The 27267-nt window shown below is 39.0% G+C and overlaps 1 protein-coding gene across 5 annotated transcripts in view; it reads right to left on the bottom strand.

The window, feature by feature from the left end:
• Positions 1-27267, bottom strand: part of Ttc6 (tetratricopeptide repeat domain 6) — a 175836-nt gene that overhangs the window by 61652 nt on the left and 86917 nt on the right. For all 5 annotated transcript variants that reach the window (XM_059279993.1, XM_059279994.1, XM_059279996.1 and 2 more), the window contains exons 7-10: positions 20876-21017; positions 10598-10702; positions 5697-5789; positions 2943-3017 (exon numbers count right to left, since the gene is read on the bottom strand). In XM_059279993.1, coding sequence (XP_059135976.1) covers positions 2943-3017; positions 5697-5789; positions 10598-10702; positions 20876-21017 — 415 coding nt within the window. The remainder of the gene's footprint in view (positions 1-2942; positions 3018-5696; positions 5790-10597; positions 10703-20875; positions 21018-27267) is intronic.

The raw sequence follows: 27267 nt of genomic DNA, 5'->3' as shown, positions 1-27267 counted from the left end.
CAACTTCCAGGTCTTTTAAAAATCTAGATCCACATATGAGAGGAAACACAATATTCATCTTTCTTCATATGACTTGCTTCACATCATATGAGGATCTCCAGCCTACATCATTTCCCCTCAAAGGACATAATTTCACCCTTTATGGCTGAATACTACTTAGTTGTGTGTGTTCCACATATTCTCACTTATATACGGATGGCATCTAGACTGATGATAACTTGTGAATAGAGCCTCAATAAACATGGGTATTTTTATTCTTATTACCTATTGTATACTGATTTTGATTCATTCAGGAACATACAGGAGAGCAGTTAAGCTGGATAATGTGGTAGCTTTATTTTTAGGCTCCTGACCAACCGCTGTTGATTTTCCACCGCAGTGACACTAATTTACATTCCTACTAGTAGTATGCACAAGGATTCCCTTTGCCCATGCCCTCCCCAATGTTGGTTGTCATTTATTTTCTGGATAATGGCCAGGCTGATTGGGATGACATTAACTATCAGGGTAGCTTTGGTTTGCACTTACCTGGTGGCTAAGAATGTCAGACGTTTTCCCATGTACTTACCAGCGATTTGGACTTCAAACCTTAAAAACTGTATGCTTACTTCATTTGTCCGTTTAGGGATTGGATGCTTCTCTTGGTTTTTGTGGCTGTTGCTCTTCCTACACTTTGGATATAAATTTCTATCGCACAAATATCTGGCAAAGATTTTTTCCCCACATTTTGTAGGTTGCCTCTACTCTGCTAATAGTTCCCTTCCTGAACAGAAGCTTTTTAATTTTGTGCAATCCCAGTTTTTCAGTTCTTGCTATTATTTCCTGAGCTCCTGGGGACCTATTCAGAAAGTTGTTGCTCATGCCAATATCTTAGAGTGTTTTTTGTCAATAATTTCAAAGTTCCATGTCTTACATTAGGTACATGATGCAATCTGAACTGGTTTTTTGGACCTAAGGATCTAGTTTTATCCTTCTATGTGTGAATATCCAGTTTTCCCAGAACCACGTGCTGAAGAGGCTCAGTTTTGTAATATCTGCTTTCGGCATCTGTGCTGAGAACCTGATGACTGTGGCCATGTGAGTTCTCTACTTTACTATGCTGTCTTTGTCCTCCTCTGTGCTATTACCCTGCTCTCTTTATCATCATGGCTATGCTACCCATCATCTGAAATCAGGGACTGTCATAACTGCTAACATTGCCCTTTGGGCTCAAAACTGATTTGGCTAGTCGGTTTTTTTTTTTTTTTTTTTTGAGTTTACACAGGGTTTCTTTCATTTCTTTGAAGAATTTCATTGGAATTTTGACATAATGAATGCTTTCTCTGTTATTTATTGACATGATTGTGTGACTTCTACCACTGATTCTATTTAAGTGCTGTCTTACATATATTGATTTGCATGCCAAACCACACATTTTTATACTAGAATGAAACCAACTTGATCATAATGTATGGGGTTTTGTTTGCTTGTTTGTTTTTGTTTTGTTTTGTTGAGATGGGGTTTCTCTGTGTAGTTTTGGTGCCTGTCCTGGATCTCACTCTGTAGACCAGGCTGGCCTCGAATTCAGAGAGATCTACCTGGCTCTGCCTCCCGAGTTCTGGGATTAAAGGCACGCGCCACCACCGCCTGGCTAATGTATGGGTTTTTAATTCTTCGCATTTATTTATCTTCTATGTGCCTCACATCACACATGTGTGATGATCAGAGGACACTTTGTGAGAGTTGGGTTTCTTCTTTCCATCATGTGGGAGTTGGGGATCAAACTCAAATTATCAGACTTAGTGGCAAAAGTCCTTACCTGCTGAGCCACCTCACTAGCCATCTCCTTGATGTGCTAATGAATCCAGTTGGCAAGCTAAATTTCATTGAGAATTTTTGTGTCTAAGTTTACCAAAGAAAATGACTTATGGATTTTGGCAGTGGTGGTGGTCGTTCTCTGGGTTTGGTATCAGAGCAATTATGGCTTACAGGATAACTTTGGTTGCGTTCCTTCCCTTTTCATTTTATAGAATAGTCTGAGGCTTTCCATTCTGAGTTCTTTAAATGTCTCGTCAAGTTCTGAAGCTTATTCAAAAGTCAGTCTATAAAGTTAACAGCAGGTTAAAATAAAGTCCAATAATTTGGTTGGTTTTCATATAAACACTGTAAATTAAGCATACTATGTTAATTAAACATACTGAATTATTAAAATGCCTTATTTTATAAAATTAATTGGTGAGTCTATTTTAAAAAACACTTTAACAACATTGTATTTCCATACACTGCTATTAACATGTACTCTACAATAACTTTCCATTCAGTGTTTGCAAATTTAAATAACAAAAACCATTCTATTTTATTATCTGCTAATCAACCTAATTTTAGGATTAATATATTAACATAATAATTATAAGTGATTTGCAATGGCTATACATTAATCATTATAATTCTATAATAACATCACGGAAATTTTAGTTTAACCTCTTTAGGGTATCATTTTCTACAAATCCTGTCTGTCTCCCCAGCGCTGGGTTATAAGCATGAGATATCACACTCAGCATTTATTCACATTGGTTCTGGATATCGAACTAAGGTCCTTGCATTTTACCAACGGAATTTCTGGACAATCTCACAAGGATGGTGTATATGTGAACGTGAGTGTGTCTGTGTGTGTGTGTGTGTGTGTGTTTGCAACCCCATGTATATGAATTTAAACCCAAAATCCACCAGCAAGAATTTCACAAGAGCTATTTGTGTATTTAAAATGCACTCACATCCATAGAGATAGTGGCCCTGCATTTTTTATTTACTATATTTCCTTTATCATGAAACTACAAGTAACTCCAAGTTAATAATAAGAAATAGTATAACTGTTCAAACTTTGGAAAAGAGCGTAACATGTTTTTTTTATTGCTAGAAATACAAATGTAGTTTAGAATACAAAAGCCAAAAAGTTATATTACCTTTAATCGTGTATGTGGTGCACTGGAATATTTTTGGATATTCTCATATGATGCAGATTTTTTTAGTATTAAAGACTGTAAAATAATCAAGTAAAAACACATTAACCATAGTTATTGTTCAGCAAGCTAAAGTGTCATATAACAGTTGAGTAATGATAATTCTTGTAAATTAATAAAAAGTACAAATTCTAATTAAAATATACTTTCTTACTTATTAAGTCATTTGCTTAATGGAGAAGAGCAGGACTTAAGACCTGTCACTTCATTTAGTCATTTTTATAGAAATGAAAGTTGCTAATTTTTTTTTTTTTTTTTTGAGACAGGGTTTCTCTGTGTAGCTTTGTGCCTTTTCCTGGAACTCACTTGGTAGCCCAGGCTGGCCTCGAACTCACAGAGATCCACCTGGCTCTGCCTCCCGAGTGCTGGGATTAAAGGCATGTGCCACCACCACCCGGCAAAAGTTGCTAATTTTTAATTTCAGCTTGAGATAACAAAAATCAAGAGCCTGTGATGTGAAAGTACTCTGGGGCAAAGCCTCCTTACTGGTATAAATGGCACTGGTTTGTGAATGTTCCAGAGGTGTGCTGGCCTGGGAAAGATACTTGGCCCTGAACAGTCCTCTTTTTCTACTTTTTTTAATGTTTCAGAATTTGATACATGCATACAATGCATTTTGATCTGATCCACCCCCCACTCCCATCCCTACAGTTCTTCCCAACGTCACGTGCTCTGTTTTCAAAATCCACTGAGTCTGCCTAGGGCTGTCTGTATTTGCACAGTTTACAGCTATCTCCTGAAACACAGATAGCCTCTGATGACCTGCATCCCTGAAGAAAAATAGGCCTTCTCTCCCACAGCAGTCATAAATTGCCAATTACTCCTCAGCTACAGGTGGACTCTCACAAGCCTGTTCCCACTCCATAACGGTATTCTGTCTGGCTTAATCTTTTGCAAGTTATGTAATCCATTTTAATTATAAGAAACCTCAACTTTTCACTTCAGGTTAGGGGACCACATAAACACCACCACTTTCTACAATGTCACCAAAGTGGGTGCTATTCCACTCAGAGTAAGCAATCACTGTCACAGTAGAGTTGAAAGCACATATGTTGGCTCTTCCTATCCAAATAAAAAGCAGTGTCTATAATCCAAAACAACAGTATCAACTACTATAAACAGGGTATGATTCAGGTACAAAGAGAACAGGAAGAGGTCATTTCTGAATAGGTAAGAATCTGGACACATCATAGCTGCTGTGTGAGGACCAAAGTATTTCCACAGACTGCAAAGATCTTGAGACCATCCCAGGCCATGTGAACAGTCCCCAGCATAGACAGAGAAATGTCAGATTGCCAGCAATTTTAGTCCACGAGGATTCTAGTGGAGGCAGAGTGTAGGGCACATGGACGTTCAATGGATGGAGAAGCATATGAACAATACATACTTGAGACCAGTTTGTGAGGTTTGGTAGGCACTCTGGGTACATTTTATGTGGCAGGTGGAGCCACTACTGTGTTTGCTCAGACATCAGTGGCGTAATCACACCTGTGTCTTCCAACTTCAGCAGAATGGGTGAAAAGCAGCAGCTACTAAAGAGACCATATGACAGGAAGGAATGAGAAGCTTTACCACCACAGTCGAGAAAATGAAAATGGCTTTCCAACCCAGAAAGTGATCTGGTTATTTTTAAGAGACAACTAAGGCTGGAGAGGTGGCTCAGAGGTTAAGAGCACTGGCTGCTCTTCCAGAGGTCCTGAGTTCAATTCCCAGCAACCACATGGTGGCTCACAACCATCTGTAATGAGATCTGGTGCCCTCTTCTGGCCTGCAGTCATACATGCTGTATACATAATAAATAAATGAATCTTAAAAAAAAAAAAAAGAGAGAGAGAGAGAGAAACAACTAATGTTCTAGGTGATACAGATAAAACAGTGGTATGGGTAATGACACCCCAGGCCAGTGAGGAATAAAAATATCAAACACACATTAGGAAAAGTAGCCAATGAATGATGGGGGAAAAAAAACACCAGTAACAAAACACTGACTGGAGAATCATTACTACAGACCAAAAGTACTTCCTGGGATTACGGGGGACAGGAGCAGAAACACAGTCAGTCTAGATAGCTGACTAGAAAGGGAGTGTGACTTGTCCCAGGACACTGAAACGCTCTGCTATTTGGTGCTCAGCAGCCTAAGATGCCAAGGTGGAGCACAGAACTGAAGGCCCTAATAAAAAGAGAACTGTAGTTTGGTTATCTTCCTTAAATTTCAGGACATTAATAAGCCACTAAAATAAATTACATACTTATCTCCAGTCCTGTTTACTACTTAAGGAGTAGCCATGAATAGTCTGCGAGGACAGAGAAATCGAAGGGGTACATGCAATCTCCATGTACAACAGTCACTTTGACTCTGCTCCATGGCTACACACACACACACACACACACACACACACACACACACACACACACTTAAGCATTTAAGTCCTAGGCAAAAGGAATTGGAAAGCTTGGAATTTTAGGGGAAAAAATACACACAAATATCTTGCCACTGATTAATGAGTACCATCTTCTGTGCATTCTAAGAACACCACAGTGGGAATCAATTGTTCACACAGACACTGCTGGCTGGTCTGAGACAGTCCTCAGAGTCATCAAACACCAAGAAATGATTTACAGAGTAACTAGAAATAATTTTCGAGCTAAAGGAAGATATAGTAATCAATTCAAATTCAGAGTAAAAGTCATACATACCTTAAAACTTCTTCTGGGGTATGTATCTGAAATAATCACACTTTCCTGGCTTGCAGACAATTTCTCAGTTAAGATTCTACTTGACTGAACACTCTGTGATAAAAAGATTATATTAAGCATTAAATAATGTCATGGAATATTTTCAGTGTTTATAGTCACTGCTATTTCACTGAACAACATTGTTAGCAAAATAAATAAAAGACCTGTAGTAAAAGAATTGCTTCCAGTGATGCATGAACATCCAACTAGAGACGTTGTATTAATGCAGAATCCACAACAGGGCTCCGGCCTGAAGTCAAATGGGAACGTGCACTTGATTTCTGTAATGTTAATTCTTAGGACTTATCAGTGACGTCACATCTCGGAGAGTAACACCAGATGTCTTACATATCAACACCAGAATTATTAACAAAACGCAGAATTAGGCCGTATTGCTAACAAATGGCTTTATTTGCAAGCACAAGTAAGTACTCTAAATGTAAACTGGAGTGCAAGTTTCCTTAAATGACATAATCTTTAAATTCTGTCACCCAACTAAGTTACAGTACAGGTGTGTTATTATAAGAGGAAAAATAATCATACAAATTATACTCATGCATCTTATAGCCAGCGACTCTGGTATTCAGAAACAACTGGAAGACCGAAATGTGACAAGCTGACAGTTTCATGGTTAGCAGAGCCATACTATTCTTTATTTATCTGATGAAGTGCTAACTTTATGGTTGAAAAATACTGAAATTCAAAAGTCAGTTTTTAAAAGTAGTATGCTATTATCATTGAAAATGGAAAATGCTAAGGCAACTTAGGAATCAGAATTGAATTCTGTTCATCTTTTTAAACTGTATGGCTCAGGGTAGTAGTTCTCAATCTGTGGGTCTCAACCCCTTTGGGGGTTGAACTACCCTTCCACAGAGGTCTTCTAAGACCATCAGAAAACACAGATATTTACACTACAACTCATACCAATAGCAAAATGACAGTTATAAAGTAGCAACAAAAATAATTTTATGGCTGGGGGTCACCATAACATGAGGAACTGTATTAAAGGGTTTCAATGTCATAATGAAACATCCTAACCAAGATTAACTTTGGAAGGGAAGTGTTTATTTTGTTTACACATCTCTATTCATCATCAAAGGCAGGAACTCAAGCAGGGCAGGAGCCTGGAGGCAAGAGCTGATGCAGAGGCCATGGAGGAGTGCTGCTTACTGGCTTGCTCCTCATCGCTTGTTGGCCTGCTGACTGCTTGCCCTGTGTTCACATAAGACATTCAAAAGTATATTGGAATACCAAGTGTTATATATTTAAAGAGACACTTAACAAAACAAAGGCAAATCTTTCACACCATATTTTGTGTCAAAACAGTGGAACCTATTAACCACCAACGATTGCTTACTGTAAAAAAAAAATAAGATAAACAGATCATATACTAAAGCATCAGAAACTGTCAAAATATTTCTCAAACTAAGGCACCTTACAGAGTATACACAGTATACACAGTGCAATGCCTCATTAAATCCTCAAAACTTACTTTATATACGAAAACAATGGATTTCAGGAGCATAGACAGAGTTAGCTAGAAAGCAAAAAAAGCAAAAGGATTTGAATCCAGGATTCTGATTCCAGAAGCTAGGCTCTGCTTTCTCCAGCTCAGGGTTAACAACAGTAACTATATATAGTGCCACTGGCTAAGTTAGTGAATACTGGACTAGCTAATAAACCATAACACAAATAGCAATCAGTTTCAAAAAATGTAAAAAGTATTCTGTATGCTATTAATAGTTGATAATAAGCTTTAATAAAGAAAACAATATCAATAATATTTTTAACTTTTGAAACTGCTTCCCACCTAAGTGGAATGGCCAAAAGAAAATGAAAACTATGCCCTCCAAAACAAATTATTTTAAAAACAAATGAAGACACTAAAAGATGGTGAAATAAACTCAAAGCTTTATACAAGTTGTAAGTTATATTTGTATTACTTTAAAAGAATAAGAAAATAATTAAAATTCAATAAAAAAAATTAAGGAGCTGACTAAAGAGAATATCAACATGTGGTATATTTTGTATATGCTCTAACAAATAAAGCTTGTCTGAAGATCAGAGGGCAGAGCCGGCCACAGAGTTAGCCACAGAGGCCAGGCAGTGGTGGCACACACCTTTAATCTTAGCACTCGGGAGGCAGAGGCAGGCGGATCTTTGTGAGTTCAAGGCCACCTGGACTACATGAGATTAATCCAGTCTAAAAGAGAAACAGAGCCAGGGGGTGATGGCTCATACCTTCAATCCCAGTCGTTTGGAGTCACATGCCTCTAATCCCAGCACTAGGAAGGTTGAGACAGGAAGTGATGTGGCTGAATGGAGAAAGGAATATAAGGCAGGAGGAGACAGGAGTTTGATGCCACTTTTGGCTGAGGAGTTGGCGAGGTGAGAAGTGGCTGTGGCTTGTTTCCTCTGATCTTTCAGCATTTACCCTAATATCTGGCTCTGGGTTTTTATTATAAGACCAATTAGGATTCGTGCTACATCAACATTCTATGATAAGCAGCGAAGTCAATAATCAAAAAAATTCAAGAGAAAAATAACTAATTTTCACAATGGCAAAAAGTGATGTAATAATTAATCCAAGATACTTTTAATCAAAGAAGGTATACTGAATCCATTTCTTTTTCTGCTGACAGGCCACGGTATCTAACAGTTTGGACATTGTATATTGTAAATCTCACTAAAAATGTATTGATGATAGCTCTTCACTAGGATGTGGATAGTAGTTTGATAAAGGGGAAATTTTACAACTGAAAAGAAACAAGAAAGTTAAACTACTTTCTAAAAATTCTACTATAGCTATGAAAATGAAGAAATGGGAAGTAAAGTTATGCAACATTACAAACAGAGGTTTTTGACTGACAGGAAAATACATGCATCTCTACATATACAGCAGGTAACTCATAAAACACACGGATTTCTGTAGTGAGCTAAGAGCTGACCCAAAAACTACTAAATATGAATCGCTCAACAATGAGTAAAGAAAACGTTTAAATTATCAGAAACTCTCCCAAAGGGTTCAGTTCTATCCAAACAATGAGTTCTTTCAAATTTTCAAAAAGATTCCTCCTATCTGTATCAACTCTAGCATTTTCTTTTTAAATAGATAAACAAAAATTACTGGTAACAAAAATCAACAAAGGAGATAATTCATGTAGGCAGCCACTCAATGGGATGACAACCATCTTGGTCATAACTGCCGTTTTGTCTGCCAGGGGACTCGGCATACATTCCAAACCCTATAGGAAAAACAAAGTTGTTAAAGCAGTCAGTAGAGCATGTCATGCTGGCCACTGGCACCTGCACTGTTTCCTACCTGACATTTAAACACGCTAATAGTTTTTTTAGAAAGCCCAGATACATCCCGGTTGGCAGGCGTCCACCTTCGACTGGCTCAGCATATTAACTCCTCTCTTCCTGCCTTGGGGTATGCAGAACTGCTTTCCAATGCATAGTTTTCTTTTATTCAATTTTCAATTATTTCATTATTTGATGTTTTTTAACTTTTATTCTTTGAGAATTTTATACATACATACAGATGAGTTTTAATTAAATACACCCCTCAATCCCTGATTCCATTCCTCCTTACCCTCCCCCCAACTTTTCCCTCCCAATTTGATGTGTTTTGTTTTTTAAAACCCACTGAATCCCCTTAGTGCTGCCTTTATGGACATTGGTGATGGTCCCTCTACTGGATCAAATATGTAGCTTTCTTTTAGTAAAACATCCCTAAAGAAAACTCCCTCTCACTCCATCAGTTGCCGGTAGCTCCTCAGGTAGAAGGGTGGGGCTTCACGAGCCCTCGCCCTTTTTCAGATTGGGATTTTGGCTGATTTGATCTTGCTTGGGTTTTGAGCGTGTAGTCATAGACACCGTAACTTCGTGCATACAATGGCATAACCAACAAATTTATTTTGAGATGAAGCAGTGACTTAAAATTGCTCAACTAACGAAATCCCACAGACAGATGATTTAGTTCAGAATTCTACCAGAGCTTCAGAAAAGAATTAACTATCTTATTCTGTGAAACGAGGGCATGCTTGGAAAACTGAGACATTGTGGACATCTGGCAGACACCATTTTAGTGTCAATCTGAGGAGAAAATGCAGCAGGTGCTTGGTTGATAAGCAGGACCTGGAGGGAGTCCCAGATGAGCCCATGCCAACAGGACATGTGGCCATGTGCTCCCTTCCACCATTCTGGCTGCCCTTCTAGATTGGTTTGAAATAAAGTTTGCTTTTCCACCAAAGTGTAAGAGACGTTCCATCTGGTTTTCCAGGAGAATACTATAAAGTCTTCATTGTGAGGCACATATCAACAAGACTACTACCACTGCCAGAAAATTTAATAGGGATTCTTAATTATTATCTAAAATTTGATAATAAATGCTCATTGTCGTCATGTACCAAAAAATAAATGAAAATACCATGAGGATTCTCAACACAATCTTCATGACTTTGTAACTTGAATCATAAATAAAATAATCTTCCAAAAAGAAAACAGGTTACTCTTGTCTAGCTGCAGTAAGTATAACACTTTAAAAAGTGCATTAGTCATACTTATATATATATATATATATATATATATATATATATATATATGTATATATATATATACACACCACAATTTGATAAAACATAAGGATACATTCATATGCACATATAATGATACATGTGACAATTATTTACACATATAAATCATCTCTAAAGTATCATCCAACCAATCCTGACCACAGCAATAATTGTTTGACAAGTTATATAACAACTGTCCAGTAAATTTTACTTCAGAAGCAAGTTATACAAGTTTATTGTTAGATAACAGCAAAACAACAATATAGAAAATGCTGTATTTATTACCTCATATTTTGGATATAAAGTTGCCCTCATGGTTGATTCTGGAATCGCAAATTTGGGCGCAGCAAGATTCCAAAACATCCTTGAAGTTCCCGGATATGCAGACACCTTTGAAAATAATTATAAAAAAAATTATAACAAATAGTAACAAATGTCCCCTGAATTTAAAAGCCCAAGGTCCTGTCAAATTGTTTCTAGTTGTTGAGAAAATGGCCTGATTTGTCACACAGACTCGGAAAGCCAAGGAAAGCTGGCTTGGAGCACTGTCAGCTTACAGGGAGACAAGTAGAGTCAGCAATGTTAACTGATGCTGCGATGTGAGGAACTGGTGGACCACCCCGGAGACAAGCTGAGCAGTCCCAGTGAAGCAGGAGATGTGCATGCCACCTGTTTTAGCAATTTCACTTCTTGCTATGTGTTCTAAACAAGTTCTTAGATATACACATGGGGAGATAAGCATCGGTCATTCACAGAGCATATTAAATGGAAGAATAAAGCCCAGTTTAAGTGATCCTTAGGAGAGAAACAGATAACACTATAAACATTATATATGAACATTTACAAAGCCATTCAGACACAACAATTATAATCCATGGATGGGACTTACATAGTATTGCAAACAACCATTTCAGAAAAAATTCAGGCAAAAGTGTTTTTACATAAATGAGTTAGAACACACAAATACACAAACACATGAAGATATTATTTAGGACCATAACGACATCATGTAAAGTATAAAGTCATAAACTAAGAAGGGATTTGTTTTAGAGAAGTAAAACTATTGGCGACGCTACCAGAATGTTGGCTACATGACATTATGTATTTGTTAAAACTTACTGAACTTTGAAGAACAAAGGTTGACTTTTAATGTCACGCAAAGCTTACAGAAACATAGAGAGCAAAGAGGAATCCAAGGTGGGATGCAAAACAAAACAAAACATTCTAACTATTGTCAATGTGTGAAACAACCTCATAAAAGTAGGTGGGATGATGAGCTCAGTGACTGGAAAGGAATGGCGAATGTAAAACTAAAGGAAAAGAAACAGTCAGTGTGGCATTGTGCTTTAGCTGCTGAAGTACCCACAGGAATATGGACTAGCAACCCTGATACTTCCATCCATGGATACTGGACTTCTAAGACTCAGTACGACAGTGGAGGATGGTGGGAGCCAGTTTGCCACTATTGGAGTGAGAATTTAGAGGGAGAGCTAGAATGTTCCTTATCACAGTGGATTAGGAACTCACATTTAGTTTAATACAGATGCTTACATACAGCTACCTTTACATATATATGTATTTATATTAGTTAGTATATACCGACACACATATTTTTATAAATAACATTTTTATCAATCTTTGTCAAGTCCATAAGTGTATTTTGATCGTATTCATTCCCATTCCTCCTATTTTCACCCTTTCTGCCCTTACTGCCCTACCTACCCAACATTGAGTTTTCTTCTTTTTGTCCTCGCTGAGTCCAGTTTGTATTGCTCTACCACTCTTGGAAGGTGGGGTATGCCCTGGGATGTGATCAGTCAGGGGTCACATCATTAAAGAAAACAGACTTCCTTCTCCCAGCTGCTGTGAAATGCTCATAGCTCCTCAGCTAGCGCTGCCCACCTCCCTACTTCCATGTTGGATTTTGTCTAGCTTGAGCTCGCACAGGTCTCGTGAGTTTATATGTGCTACTGCCCTGCTGGGGACTCATATATTCTTCCTGTGTCAGTTGGCAAAGCCTAGAAGCAACAATGTCTTGGTAGTAACAAGCATACATACTATTTAGATGTTGGTTTCTAATCCCATGAGTGGGATCAAGCTGCATCATGCAAACAAATCGGGAAAGAAGTCTGGGACATTTTGTACTGTAAGGAATTAAGAAACTGTCTTTAAAGAAAAAATAAAGATGTCTAGAACATCTTCTAGTTCCAAAAATTAAAGGACTGCCAAGAAACCCTTATAACGATAGGAAGCATTGAAAGAGGCCCAGGGGCCAAATAAAGGAGTTGCCAGCAGCCGAAGTGCAAACCATTTCAGCAGTGGGGGTAGGAGTAAGAAAGTAGAACTGGATTATAACACAAAGTGAAATATAAATATCTATCAGTAATGCTAATTTCAATGAATGAATGAGTGAATGAGTGAATGAGTAGACCAATTTTCCTACTCTAGTTAATTTTTGTAAATATTCTAATCTCAGGGAGGTAGAGCAAAATTCCCTACTTTTTAAGGGTGACTGCACATAAATTTCTTTGAAAAAATAGTACAGTGTAGGAAAAAAAAGAAAAAAAAGGGGTGGGGGGAGTTGGGGATTTAGCTCAGTGGTTGAGTGCTTGCCTAGCAAGCACAAGGCCCTGGGTTCAGTCCTCAGCTCTTATCATCTTTCCTCCTCTTCTTCCTCATGATTTCCTGAGCCCTGATGGAAAGGATTTGATGGAGACACCTCACTTAGGAACAAGTGTTCTAAGGTCTCTCACTCTCTGTGCATTGTCCAGCTGTGGGCCTCTGGATTTGTTCCCATGTCCTACAGAAGGAAGCTTTTCTGATGGTGGCTGAGCAAGACACTGATGAGCTCAGTGTACTTGATTTTCTCCTGTGTTCCTAGCCTATCTAGTCTCAGGTTCTTAGCCACCTGAACAGTGTCAGAAATGGATTACATCTGATGGAGTGGGCCTTCAATTCAATCAGATATTAGTTGGTTACTCCCACAAGATTTGTGCCTCTTTTGTTCTAGTGCATCTTGTAGGAAGTTCACCACTGTAGATCTCTCCTGATATCATGCAGAGAAACTTCTATTACCACAAACACTAGTCAGTAGGGGTAAAGGCACTAGGTGGGCACCAGTGCAATATCTTCATATTCAATGACCTGTGTGGCTGTTGTCTTCAACATTGGGGCCTTGCTGTCAGTTTGTGGAGAACAACCAATAGCCTTGGCAGTATTCTGGGTTGTCTGGGGATTTCCATGGGGCCCCTTTGGCCAACAACTTGATTAGATGTAACCCATTCTCAGAACTGGAGATGCTGATGAGAACTTCACTTCATGATTTGAGGCATTCTGCTTTTCTAAGCATGCCATTACTATTGGATTTAAGACCTATCCTACGATCAGAATAATCTCATCCTAACATCTTAATTATATCTGCAAAATTCTTGTTTCCAAAATGGCAGCACATTTACAGTGCTAAGGGCTGGGACTTGGGCATGTCTTCTGGAGTCAACTGTTTAACTACTACTATATTACTAATAGAGACGGTAGGCTATGAGGCATGAGGAAAATCCCCATATTGTCTTGTGAAAGTATAATAAAATAATAAATAAAAGCAATTTTAAAATAAATAGGTGCATGTAAAAATTATTTAGGCATCCATGAAAAGAATGATCAGCGAGGCTTCCTCTGGCAGCAGATGAGAACAGATGTAGATAGATACCCAAAGCCAGACATTACAAGGAAACAGAGTCTAAATGAGAGGTCTCCATCAAATCCTTCCTTTCAGAGCTCAGGGAATCCCACAGAAGAAGAGGCGGAAAAATTATAAGAGCCAGAGGTGGGGTGGGGGGTGGAGGACACCAGGAGAACAAGGCCCTCTGAATCAAATAAGCAAGGTGCATATGACCTCACAGAGATCGCAGCAGCAAGCACGGGGGGCTGTGTGGGTCTGCACCAGGACCTGTGTATATATTACAGCTGTTAGCTTAGTATTTTTGCTGGATTCCTGACTGTGAGAACCAGTGGGTATCTGACTCTTGTGCCTGTTCTTGGGACTCTTCCTCCTGTTGGGTTGCTGTGTCCAACTTTGACATGAAAGTTTTTGCTTCATCTTATTATATTTTATTTTGTCATGTTTGGTTGTTATCTCTTAGAAGCCTGTTCTTTTCTGGTGACAGTCAGAAGAGGGTGTGGATCCAGAGGGGAGGGGAGGTGGAGAGGAACTAGGAGGAGGAGAGGGAGGCTAAACTATTCCAGGATATACTGTATAAGAAAATAACCTTTGATCTGGCACATATAGTGAAGTTCATCTATGATTTAAGAGCTGTGTAGTTTGACAAATATAATTTTTCAGGTAACCAAAATGTGACACTACAAAATCATGCACAAATAAAAGATCTATTCAGCAGAGAGGGTAAACCAACAGATTTTATTGTGATAATACATGAATAAAGTCACTGATATGGTTCCGAATACCAATTGCAACAAACATTTAATAGTAGGATGACTCAAACTCAAATTTTCTTCTTTCTTCCTTGGTGGTTTAATAACCACAATTTTTGTACTACATTTTTTATTCTGTAAATTCATATGAATTTTAATGAATTGGGCAAAGACATCCTTACCTTTACCTAACTTACCATAAAGCAGCAACATCTTAAGAGATTATAATATGCTCTCATACACACATGCTGACATTCATTCAGTCAAGACACAGGACCATAAAGATCACTTGTTTGTCCTTTGGTGACACATTAATTGGAAAGCCGACTCTGGAGCCCTAGAAATCAATAATGGGTTTTGTATCCCCATAATTTGTCATCCAGGAATATAACACAATGGGGAAACTTACAGGTAAAATGACAAACAGGAGGCTGTCAGTGTGACCCACTGAAGGAGAGGCAAAATAAGAGAAAAGAATAGAATGAAGAGACTTAATTCTATTTATTTATTCTACTTATTAACGAGAAAGAAACTAAAGAACTTCAGACACATGATTATGGAGAACTCTAAGCCAGCAATGGGGTGACAGATGAGGAAACCCACCACCAGTCCAGGTCAGCCCTCAGATCAAGGTAGGGTGCCAGGACCAGAAGCTGGGTCCACAGGCATGCTGGTATTTCTAGACTGTGCCACGCTGACAGTTGAAACTCACCATCACAGCGTGTAACATTCTGCTTAAACCACGTAGTAGCCAGTGTGCTTTGAATATTTTTTTCTTACAAGGTTACTTCAAAAATGTGTGTATAAGTTATGTTACCATGGGCTTTCATTTCTTTACGGTCTTCAGACAAGCAGTTGCTGAGCTGTATAGTAGTCACCTATTGCTATTTTTCTCTTTTCTTTCTTTTTTTTTGAAGGCATGGTCTCAAGCTGGCCTCAGACTCCTTCTGTGACAGAGGACGGTCCTGACCCCCTGATAGTTCAGCCTCTGAATGTCCTTATCGGGTTGCAGAGGATCCCTCTACTCATGTTGTTCTGAGAATTTTATCATAAAATAGGTGGATTGTACTGAATTCTTTTTCTGCATTGATTGAGATGATCATATAATTTTACTCCTTTATTATGTTAATATGATGGAGTATGATCATTTATTTTTCAAATGCATCCTTAAATATGGCCCTCCTATCCCATGTCATATAATTCCTTGTGTGTATTTTTCAATTCTATGCCCTTCATACCAAACTGGGAAGTGTTCCTTCTCTTTTGTGGGAGATATTTTTACAGAATTGGTGTCAATTCTTTCTACTAAGAATTCTTACTTTTTAGAAGTCTCTCCAGTAAATTACCAGAGCTTGGAAATATGTGGGAGAAGGAGGGGGTTTTTTGTTTTTGTTTTTGTTTGGTTTGGTTTGGGGTTTTTTTGTTTTGTTTTGTTTTTTTTTTTTTTTTTTTTTTTGAGACAGGGTTTCTATGTGTAGCTTTGCACCTTTCCTGGAACTCACTCTGTAGCCCAGGCTGGCCTTGAAGTCACAGAGATCCGCCTGCCTCTGCCTCCCAAGTGCTGGGATTAAAGGCGTGTGCCACCACCGCCCGACTAGGAGGGTGTTTTTAATCATTCAATTTCCTTACTAGGTATGGAGCTATTCAAACGTTCTGTTTCTTGTGTCAGATTACTTGTAGTTCTGTGTGAAGGGGATCACTTCATTTCTTCAGAGATCTCATATCTATACATAGAGAAGCTTATGATATCACCATCATGGTCTTTTGTTCTCCAGGTTCTGCAGATACTCCTGTTTCTAATATTATTAATGTGTGGCTTTCTTTCCTCATTATTTTTCCTAGAGATTCATTCATTTTATCTGTTCAAAGAACACACTTTCACTGTTCTACTGCTTCTGACTCTTCTCAATTTTGCTCCTTATTACTCCCTCTTTCTGCCTACTTTGGGTCGCTTTGTACTTCTTTTTCTTGAGTTTTGGGATGGGAATTTAAGTCACTGATTTGGAATTTTCTCTTTTTTATTGTTCTATATGATGCTAAAAAAATTTTCTACTCTGCCTTCTTTTGGGTGCTTCCCACAAGTTTTGATGTGGTGCATTTTCTTCAGGTCAAATAGATTTTAAGTCCCTTGAAATGTTCTCTTTAATCATAGATTAAATATAAATTTAATCATGGATTTGTTATGTGTTGAGCCCTTTATATCTTTTGCTGATTTTCTAAATGTTGCAATCAGATGTTGAAAAAAAAAGACGTTGAAATATCCAACTGCAATCAAAGAACTCCGTATTTCTCTTGACACTTCTGTGACTGAGAATTTCTTCACGTTTCTTACAGTTTTTCATTTGATACATAAACTTTTTACTATCACTGTGTCTTGGTGTATCCACACTTTCATCTGTGATGCTCTCTGTCCCTGATAACTTGCCAGGCTTGGAAGTTGACTTTGTATGATACAAATGCAGCCACTAGCATCCTTGTTTGATTAATGTCTACATGGTAGCCTTTTCAAATTTTTAATATAAATCCAACTATCTCATGTTTTGAGCCTATTTTTATATAAACTATATAGTTGGGCCATGTTTCTTTTTAACCTTTTCTGGCATTCTCTGTCATTGAGTATATTTAGAGAATTGGCATTTAATTAAGGGCCATTATCTTTACATTATTGTTTTTGTATTCTCTAGTTTCCTTTGTTTCTGTTTTCTGTTTTTCCTTGTCTTTGAGTTATTTGGATATATTCTGAATTCTGTTCTTACTTTCTGGTGTTTTTGAGTATATCTCTTTGTTAATGTTTAATTTATTTGGCCCAGTATAATATAGCAATAACTTCTAATAGTCTACTGGTGTCTTCACGCTACCTGATCAAGTGATGGGTAGAAGGCATATGTCTCTTACTAAATCTTTCCCCGTTTATGACATAACTGTATTTCCTGTGTATGCATTTCTAATGGGATCAGATTAAGCTGAAAATCATAACACAGGAACACAAAAGAGAGGGAGGCTCCACTGTAGTGCCCGTTTTCCTCCTCCCCATGCTCTCTTCTCCTTCTCCATAGTCTGAGATTTCCTTGTTCTCCTCTTGGGATTTATGGTTAACTCAGGTGACAACAAATTCTCTTGGCTTCCTTTCATCTAAGAATGTCTTGATTGCACTTCATTCTTGAGTGCTTTTCTTTGGATTTAAGGACTGAGTTCGTGGTTTTCTTTCTCACTGATTTTTATGAGAATTTTCGTTCGAATTGTTGTTTCTCCGTGAATGAAATGCTGTTCCTCTCTAGCTGCTCTCAGGACTTCTCTTTTCTTTGGTTATCAGTTTAACTAGCACGTGGCTTGGTATAGATTTCTTCATGTTTTCTGTCTAGAGTTCCCATGGATTAATAAGTCTATAGACCTATGCCTTTTCTGTCAAACTGGTAAGTTCTCTGCCATTAATTCTTACATTCTCTCCCTGTTTCTGTCTCTCTGTCTCTCTGTCTCTCTGTCTCTCTCTCTTTCTCTCTCTCTCTGTCTCTCTCTCTGTCTCTCTGTCTCTCTCTCTCTCTCTCTCTCTCTCTCTCTCTCTCTCTCTCTCTCTCTCCCCCTCGGTTGTCACAGCACAGGTATGAAATATTTCATTACAGTCCCACTTCTCACTGATATTTTGGTGTGTTTTCTCTTTGCTGTTTAGACTGCTGAATCCTATGTTCTGTCTTGAAATTCACTGATCCCTGATTCCACCCACCCACTAAGGATTTTATTTCAGTTACAGAAAATGTTTCAGGCTGAAACAGGTATGTTTCTCCTCTGTAGCTTCTATTTCTTTACTAAGACTTTCTATGTACTTTCTGAGTCTTTTATTGTTTGTTGCAAAGATGTTCACGATTTGTCACTTGGTCATTTTTATAATGGTGGTTTACATTTTTGGCCAAAATTTTTTTAACATTGGTTATCTCAGTGACAGCATCTGTTAAGCATTTTTCAAGAGATTTTTTTCTTTTTTCCAAAACTTTATCTTTATTTTTTTTTTAATTTTTTTTGGTTTTTCAAGACAGGATTTCTCCATGTAGTTTTGGTGACTGTCCTGGATCTTGCTCTGCAGACCAGACTGGCCTTGAACTCACAGAGATCCACCTGGCTCTATCTCCCGAATGCTGGGATTAAAGGCGTGTGCCACCACCACCCAGCCTTTATCTTTATTTTTAATTATGTGCATGTGGATATACTCATATGAGTGCAGGTGCCCAGGGAGACCAGAGACAGACCTCCTGAATCAGGTGGTTGTGAACTAGTTCCCAATGGGAGCTAGGGACTTAACTTAGGTCTTGTGCAAGATCCTTATCTGAGTCATCTCTCCAGCCATGCCTTTTTCTATTTAGTATGAGATTTTTCCTAATTTTGGAAATCTGGATATTTTAGACCTTGTGCCATCATCGAAGTCAGATCTTACTTAAACCCTCTGTTTTCCTGGCACTCTACTACACCTCTTTCAGCAGCACCACAATGGGGCAAGAAAGGAGGAGCTCATTAGATGGGGACGGAATTCCCATGTGGTCTCAGCTGACAACATGGACAGACAGTCTACTCTCTACTCCAGCAGGATGAAAGACTTCACACACACACATTCATCATTCTTTTTTCACTAAGGCAAAAATACATGAGGGGGAAAAAAGCAACCTAAGGGAGAAAATATTCATTTCGGCTCTTGGTTTCAGAGTTGAGCTCACGCGTGGCTGCCACCACTGCTGTGACCAGAAGCAGGTGGCACAGCAAAGGTGCTGAGTCATGGGAACCAGGGAGCAGAGAGGCAGAGGAAAGGAAGAAGCCAGAGACAAGCAATGTCCTTCAAAGACGTGCCCTATTTCCCTGCCCCTCTCACCCAGTCCATTGTCGTCCACAGACTCTACCACATCCCAGCAGTACATTTAAGCATAACTCGATCCACGGATTAGATCAGGGCACTCACGACCCAACCGTTTCCCCAAAGCCCCAGACCTCAATTTTGCATTGGAAACCAAATCTTCAAAACATAAGGCTTTAGGAAACATTTTATATCCATGCCACAATACAACTCCATACTCAGCCTGCCTTAGTAACAATCTGGTAAGGGTGAGACAAGCTGGCAAGGGCACACTTGTCACTAGGTCTTTCCTGGTAAAGGCAGGGAATGGGAGCACACTGTCTTTCTGTGGTGTCTGTACAGATTCAGCAATTACTGACTTGATATAATGAAATAATACGTTTTCACTGGGGCATGTGTGCATGGATTAGGGTGTATGTGTGCTGTAGTGTGTGTGTGTGTGTGTGTGTGTGTGTGTGTGTGTGTGTGTGTGTGTGTGTACCTATTGGTGTTTCCAGATTTCCAAGTTTTATAGGTCAAGTCCAAAACATGTGGAGTAAAAGAAAACCCAGGCAGTGGTGCAGTGCCATGCCGTTCTTTGGGTCCTAATGTTCCTAGATACTGCACTTCCTTCTCTGAACTTCTAGAGTTGTCTTGGGTTGTGATCTCCAGAGTTTTCAGGACCTTGGCAGGAAGCATAGGGAAAAGCGAAAGTCTTACACTTAACTCTCAGGAAATTATCACTAACCACATTATGGTATGTTATTAAAGAAGACCCACAACTATACAAGAGATGCTCCTGAAATATGTTTGTCTTTCCCAGCTACATATCTTTTTAAAGCCAGATTTTTTTCTCATATATTCTAACCAAACAAACAACCCAAAAGGAATCAATAGAGAATGTATGAGAATTCAGTATATAAAGAGGTTTACCAAGTGAGTAAAGTAAGAAATAAATTCTAGTTTTCTCATTCCACTTAGGTGTTGGAGAGTGTAATCACAGGAAGCATGGTGGTGGGTGGTGCAATGCTAGCACCCAGGAGATCAGGGCAGAGGGATCAGCAGGGAGAAGCCAGCCTGACCTGGACTACACAGCAAGACAATGTTGCAAGACAGGAAGATGAACTGGTGGAATCACGTGTAACACCGGGGTTTTACTCTTCTAACATATCTAACACTCTCTGATTTAAGTTTTTGTAAATGTTCAAAGACACAGTTCACACTAACAAATATTGAAGTCCTCAAAAACAGCGTTCAAGCATGACAAAAGAGTCCAAACACGTGAGCTAGAGAAACCTAATATTAATGGAAATTCTTACTTCTTCTCCTGAGAGCTTCAGGTTTGGTTGGCGAGCTTGCCATTGACTTGTCTGAGCCAATTCAGGGAAATCCTCTGGTGGGATTGGTGAAACACCGATTTGTCGTTGTTCCTCACTCATAACAGGAACGCCATACACTATTCTACAATGTGACAAAAATAATAAATGTGTTTTTAAAGTTATTGATCAAGCAAAAAGGATCACCCTCTTTTTACTTACCTCTGCTTAGATCAACGTGCTGACATTTAATATCAGCACTAAGCAGATTGTGGAGAACTCAATTCAAAATTTAAAAAATCTGCTTCTAAACACAATTGATTTGTAAGCTTTGTGATGCTTTTGATTCATTATATGGGAAAAGTAAGTTCGCTTTATAAATACGTAACAACAAAAGACATTGAAACCTTATTTGGGGGCTAGACATGAGGTTCGGTAGTTAAGAGCACTGGCTGCTCTCCCAGAGAACCTGAGTTCAGTTTCCAGAACCACAGCTCTTCCAGAGGATCCAAAAACCTCTTCTGGTCTCGGCAGGTACCAGACATGCATGTGGTTTACAGATATACATGCAACCAAACACCCATATACAAAAAAAAAAAAATACATTTTTAAATAAATTTAAAATAAAATTAAAATTTATTTCTAACTTTCTTCCCCACTTCAAATTCACAACCAAATATTATTTCTTGGACTGAGGCCAAAACACCAACCCAAGTAGAATTGCCAACACACTTCTAGTTTTCCCTTTCAGACTTACATCTTGCCAAATTGAAAATGTTTAGCATCAGCTCTTTCCTCAGTAGATAACACAGGCTTATAGCTAAGAATGTATATAGTGTACATACGTACATAGTATAAAACTCAAAGTTTGGAAGCAGAGTGTATCAATAATAGGTTTGGGAGTTAATACACTAACCAAGCACACCAAATGGTCTTTATGCTCAAGCAAATCTAAATATAGGCTGGAGAGATGGCTCAGCGGTTAAGAGTACTGGCTGCTCTTTCCGAGGTCCTGAGTTCAATCCCCACAGCCACGGTGGCTCACAATCATCTATAATGGGATCTGATGCCCTCTTCTGTCATGCAGCAATATATGCAAATAGAGCATTCATATACATAAATACATGTATCTAAAAAAAGAAAAGAAAGTCTAAATACCACTGACGCTGTCAGAAGACAGACTCTGTAATGAGGCTCACTTGCTATTATGTTGGTGTTATGATTGGAATATGATTTGTATTCACCAAAACTCATGTTGAGTCCTGTTTCCAAAAGCAGCAGTGTTGGAAAGTAGGGACTAACTGGAAGAATTTGTGTCATAGGCTACAGCTCTGTTCAATGAATCAACGCCATTTTTCCAGGAATGAGTTAGCACTGATTGTTATGAATTCATCTTCGTTTCTGTTTTTCTCATGAGATGCAGAAGCATGAGTCCCTAACCAGATGCAGCTGACCACTCTGGAACTTCTAAGACTCCAGTATAAATCTGGTTGCTTTGTTGATTTTTAATAAACTATCCAGTCTTGAGTATTCTGTTAGACCAACACAAAACAGACTAAGACACTTGAGTAGTAGACACTACTACCTTTCCTTCCTTAATCCGTTTCCTCATTTGCAACACTGATTGGTTCTTATATCTACTGCTTAGGAATAATATGTGCAAAAGGTGTTTCAAACAGTACATGTTCAGTAAGCAGCTGAGATTATAATCCATATTCTTATTATCAAGGAAGAGGATAAAGAAACAAACAAGCCCATCTCTCCAAAAGTAAAAGCTAAACTTTTTTCAAAGTTGACATCGGTCGAACGTCAGACCAGGGGATGAAATATATTTCTTACTGTGAGTTGCTGTCAGAAGCTCAGAAGACATGTGATCTGAGCTGTGAGAACACTTCTCTAAATTATACATAAGCAACCGTGAAGCACATCCCAAGATGCGTGGAGGTTTCTCCCTCTGGCAGCCTCCTCTGCCTTAGGAGGACCCTGGGGAGAGGAGTTCCACATCACAGCAGCTTCATTCTCTTTTCCTGAGAAAGTGTACCTTGCTACAAGGCGTACAAAATCTGAGGGAAAGTTCTCTGGAGGCCACCGTCACTTTTAGGTAATATGTGCATAGGAAAACTAAAGATACTCACTTACAGAAAGTTTTGCAAGGTACCATTTATTTGCAATAGCATGTTCTGTACACCATTTTCAAAACATTCATAGCTAACCACTAAACTAATTTTTACAGCCCATTTACAGGGTTTCGCTCCACAATCTGTAAAATTGTGACTTAGAGAGATTGCTTTAAAAAAAAATCCTAAGACTGAAGAAACTTTCCAAGCTCATCTTCCTAGGTGCTAAGCTACACACATTTCTTTTTCCTTGTGTAACTTTTCTTTAAAATCTGCAGCAGAGGCAGATGAATATTTTGCATGCTTTTTGAAAGCAAGGAATGAAGTCTTGAAATTAAGAGCCTATAGAAAAACACATATGAAACTATACAAGTTTTTATTTTTGCAAAAATGATTGGGGGGTTTTACTTTCGAACCACAGACAGTTCGTTGCTACATACAAACAGTGACATCTGGTGGAATGACACTGTTTTACTTTTTGAAAAAATACAGAAAGTTATGGGGAAAGACTGCAAATAATTTCTTTTTTATGCCTTTCCATACAAAAACAGAAACATAATGGTTGAGTGTCTTATCAACCGCTGATATGTGCAGTGCAATGGCTTTTTGCCGTTACCGCTCTGTATTGTTAGAAACACTGGGGGGGGGGGGGCGCCATAACTAAGAGCGCTTGCAATTCTTCCACAGTCCCAAATCGATCTTCAGCACCCACATGGTGGCTCACAACAGTCTGTCACTCCACTTCCAGGGGATCTGACACACTCTCCTGACCTCCATGAATACCAGCTTGGGCACAATGCACAGACATACTGGCAGGTCAAACACATAATAAAAGGGAAAAAATACACAAATGGCATATGTACTAAATATGTTTGTAACAGAAACTTAAGGTCAGAATTGATTCTGGTTCCAACTCTGCCATGCATTTGGGGGTTCAGAACTTTGCCTTCGTCTCTTCATCCACACAAGAAGAGTGTTATGGTAAGAGAGTTAAGATGCTATAGCCCTGATGTATATTCTCCTGTGACATACACCACCAAGTAGACTTCAGATAAGGATTAAGTCTCAGACTCTTTGATATAATACCTTAGGCTATTGCCTAGATTATACAGGAAGTAGGCTAAGAGGAGGGTACAGCGGGGCCAGGAATAGCCTGACTATGGAGAAATGGAAGGCAATAAGAAGAATGGGAAATGAAAGCCCATTACGAATGAAGCACAACAGATCCCAGACGACATTATCCTACAGCTGGCATCAGAAAGCTTTAGCAGGAGACAAGGGCACAGTCTAGTGGGGAGGAAAACTCAGTGGATGATGAGGAATTAAAAAAAAAAAAGGAGGGGGCAACATTCAGAAACTCCAAAGCTTCATGGAGTTACATAATTAGCGTAAGGAAGTCCCCCACAGTTAGCAGTGTCCCCCACCTAGACTCCTAGAAGGGAACAGACACTGGTCCAATCAAATAGTAAGATACAACCCACCACCACACTATAAGCAAATACTCTGATTCCAAAATTAGATGGCAATGGAATAAATGTGAACTACAAAGGGTGAGTGAGCATGTTTCTTCCCATGCAACTAGGGACTGAAAACAGGGTGAGAATGAGTATTCAAGAGAAAGCATAAAGAGAAAAGAGGGGTTCAGAGGGGTTCAGAGATATACAGGGCAATGAGATGCAGCAAAAAACATACTGAGATTCAGAGCTGCCTGAGTCTGAATCCCGGCTTACCAGCTATGTACATATGAACCAGTTTCCTAAATGCCATGCTGCCATTTCTTCATTTGGGAAATTAAATATTTCATATACTATGTACTTGTTAGTACAAACAACACTCTTCAGTCTCTGCTACATAATTTTCTATTTTCTTACCAAATATCACTACCTTCCTTGAAGGAGTTGGACAAAAGCTTCACATAGACCCATTCTTCATATATCTGATTTATAAGTTAGAAGATGTAGAGGTAATAACGTTGAGATAATTACACATGTGTCTCCACACAAGACACTTCATATCTCTTCAAAGGAGAAGACGCTTTCAAAATATTTCAGTGCCATTCTTATAAAAGATGTGTAATATGTGTGTTCATGAAGAGGCCTATAATAACCACTATCATATAGGAAATCCAATAGGAAGGGATCATCTTTAATAAACCTCAACAATCACTGAAAGGAAACAGGTAAATTTTCGGATCGTGCTCCATCTTCCCCCATCCTATTCGGTATTCTGAATGAGGGGAATATAAACCTTCACCTCTGTTTATCCTACTTAAGATCTTACAGGAGTATTTTAGTGCTTCCAAACTGGAGAGTGCAAACACTGTCAGGGAAACCTGTCCTGTATTATTTTGGGTGGCCAGAAAAGACCTTTTTTCAGTCTCCCTTCAAATAGGAGCACACAGAAAAATCCAATAGTACTTCTACAAGGACCTGCAACGTATAACAAAGAAATATAGTCAAGGAGCCAAATGAGTAATGTCAAGGGGAAATAAAAATACCTTGAAAAGATCCGTTATGGTGTACAGGAAAAGCCTTCAGTGTGGAATGAAACAAGTGATTAAATAAAGACTTACACTTCCCTTAAGTGACAGAAAATTGATACTGAATCTATTGAAGTTGGGATTGCAATTTCTAGACTTTACACCTTAAAACGTGAAACCACTGGTGAGCAGAAGTCTGAGAGGTTAATACAAGCAAACAAGTGATATACCTGAAAAATAAAAAATTAAGATCCAACTTATAGCTGGTTGGTATTTATAAAGAAACGCATAAAATAAAAATAAGGCAAACATTATTCAAATAAAATAGAAAAAAATCTTCAACTGAAGAAATATAGTAGCCTATCAGGATGGCTTTGTGGGTATATGAAAAAGTTGATTAGAAAGTAGTCCACCACCAAACATATGCTAGTAAACTGGCTCAAGAACGTGAGCCTGGAAGATCTGGCCCCACCCTTTACCTGCCTATGATGGTGTGGGTGGGGGAGATATGTCCTCCCCTCCCTCCCTGTCCCTCACTGCCTGTGGCAGGTGGAAGAGCTGGCCCTAAGGTCATAAGAGCAGGAGAGCTGTCCCTGCCCCTCAGCAGACGCAGCACTCCTGAGAATGGCCCCTGTACCCCACCTGGACCAAACAATAGAGCTGGCCCTGGTGGTCCATGTGGGGGAGTGCGGACCCTAAGGGTGTGGAAGCAGGAGAGCCGGCCCTGCCTCTTGCTAATTGCTGCAACTAGTGAATTAGCCTGGGCAATGCTGTAGAGTTCACCCTGGTGGTGAGGACAGGGAAAAGAGGGCTGGCAGGCTGACCAACCTGCAACTACCCAGGTCCAGAGCCAGGGTTATGAGTTGATCCACCCCAACATCTATCCCATCTATGATCTTCGTGAGCACATGTAGAGGCCAGTCCTGCATACCCAAGGCAGCAGGATCTCCACAACACAGAGCAACAACAGGATATTCAAGAGGAATCCTAGTGAGGGCCCAGCATCAATGGTGTGGCAGAAACCAGAGGCCTTGATCCAGACCAATGACTCTTTGTAATGAACAATATATCACACTACAACTACCATGGTGAAATTATTTTGCCTTTTTTTTTCCTCTTAAATTTTATTGGTGGTGGCGCTGTGGGGATAGAGGGCAGCTGAGAAGGGATGGGGAAATGAATGGGATTGATATGCATGATGTGAAAGACACAAAGAGTAAATAAAAAGAATGTTAAAAAAAGAAATAAAAATCGAGGAAAAGACGAGCAAAAAATTGGAAGAATCCCTTAAAGAAAGCCAAGAAAAAACAAACAGTTGAAGGAAATGAATAAAAGTGTTCAAGATGTGAAAATGGAAATAGAAGCAATAAAGAAAACACAAACTAAGTCAGGCGTAGTGGTGCATATCCTTAATCCTAGCACTTGGGAGGCAGAGGCATGTGGATCTCTGTGAGTTCGAGGCCAGCTTGGTCTACAAAGTGAGTTCTGGAAGAGATAGGACCATTACACCGAGAAATTCTGGAGAGAGAGAGAGAGAGAGAGAGAGAGAGAGAGAGAGAGAGAGAGAGAGAGAGAGAGAGAAAAGAAAGAAAACACAAACTGAGAGAATCTGAAGATGGAAAACCTAGAAAAATAAACAGGAACTACAGACATGAGCCTCACCAACAAAATACAAGAGATGGAAGAGAGGATCTCAGGCACTGAAAACACAACAGAAGAAATAGATATATTGGTCAAAGAAAATATTAAATCTGAAAAAAAAATCTGACACAAAACATCCAGGAAATCTGGGATACTAT

Source organism: Peromyscus eremicus, chromosome 14 (genome assembly GCF_949786415.1).
Source record: "Peromyscus eremicus chromosome 14, PerEre_H2_v1, whole genome shotgun sequence".
Classification (NCBI taxonomy): Eukaryota; Metazoa; Chordata; class Mammalia; order Rodentia; family Cricetidae; genus Peromyscus; species Peromyscus eremicus.
The sequence above is the reverse complement of the archived record's forward strand: the minus strand, read 5'-3'. Positions and strand labels throughout refer to the sequence as shown.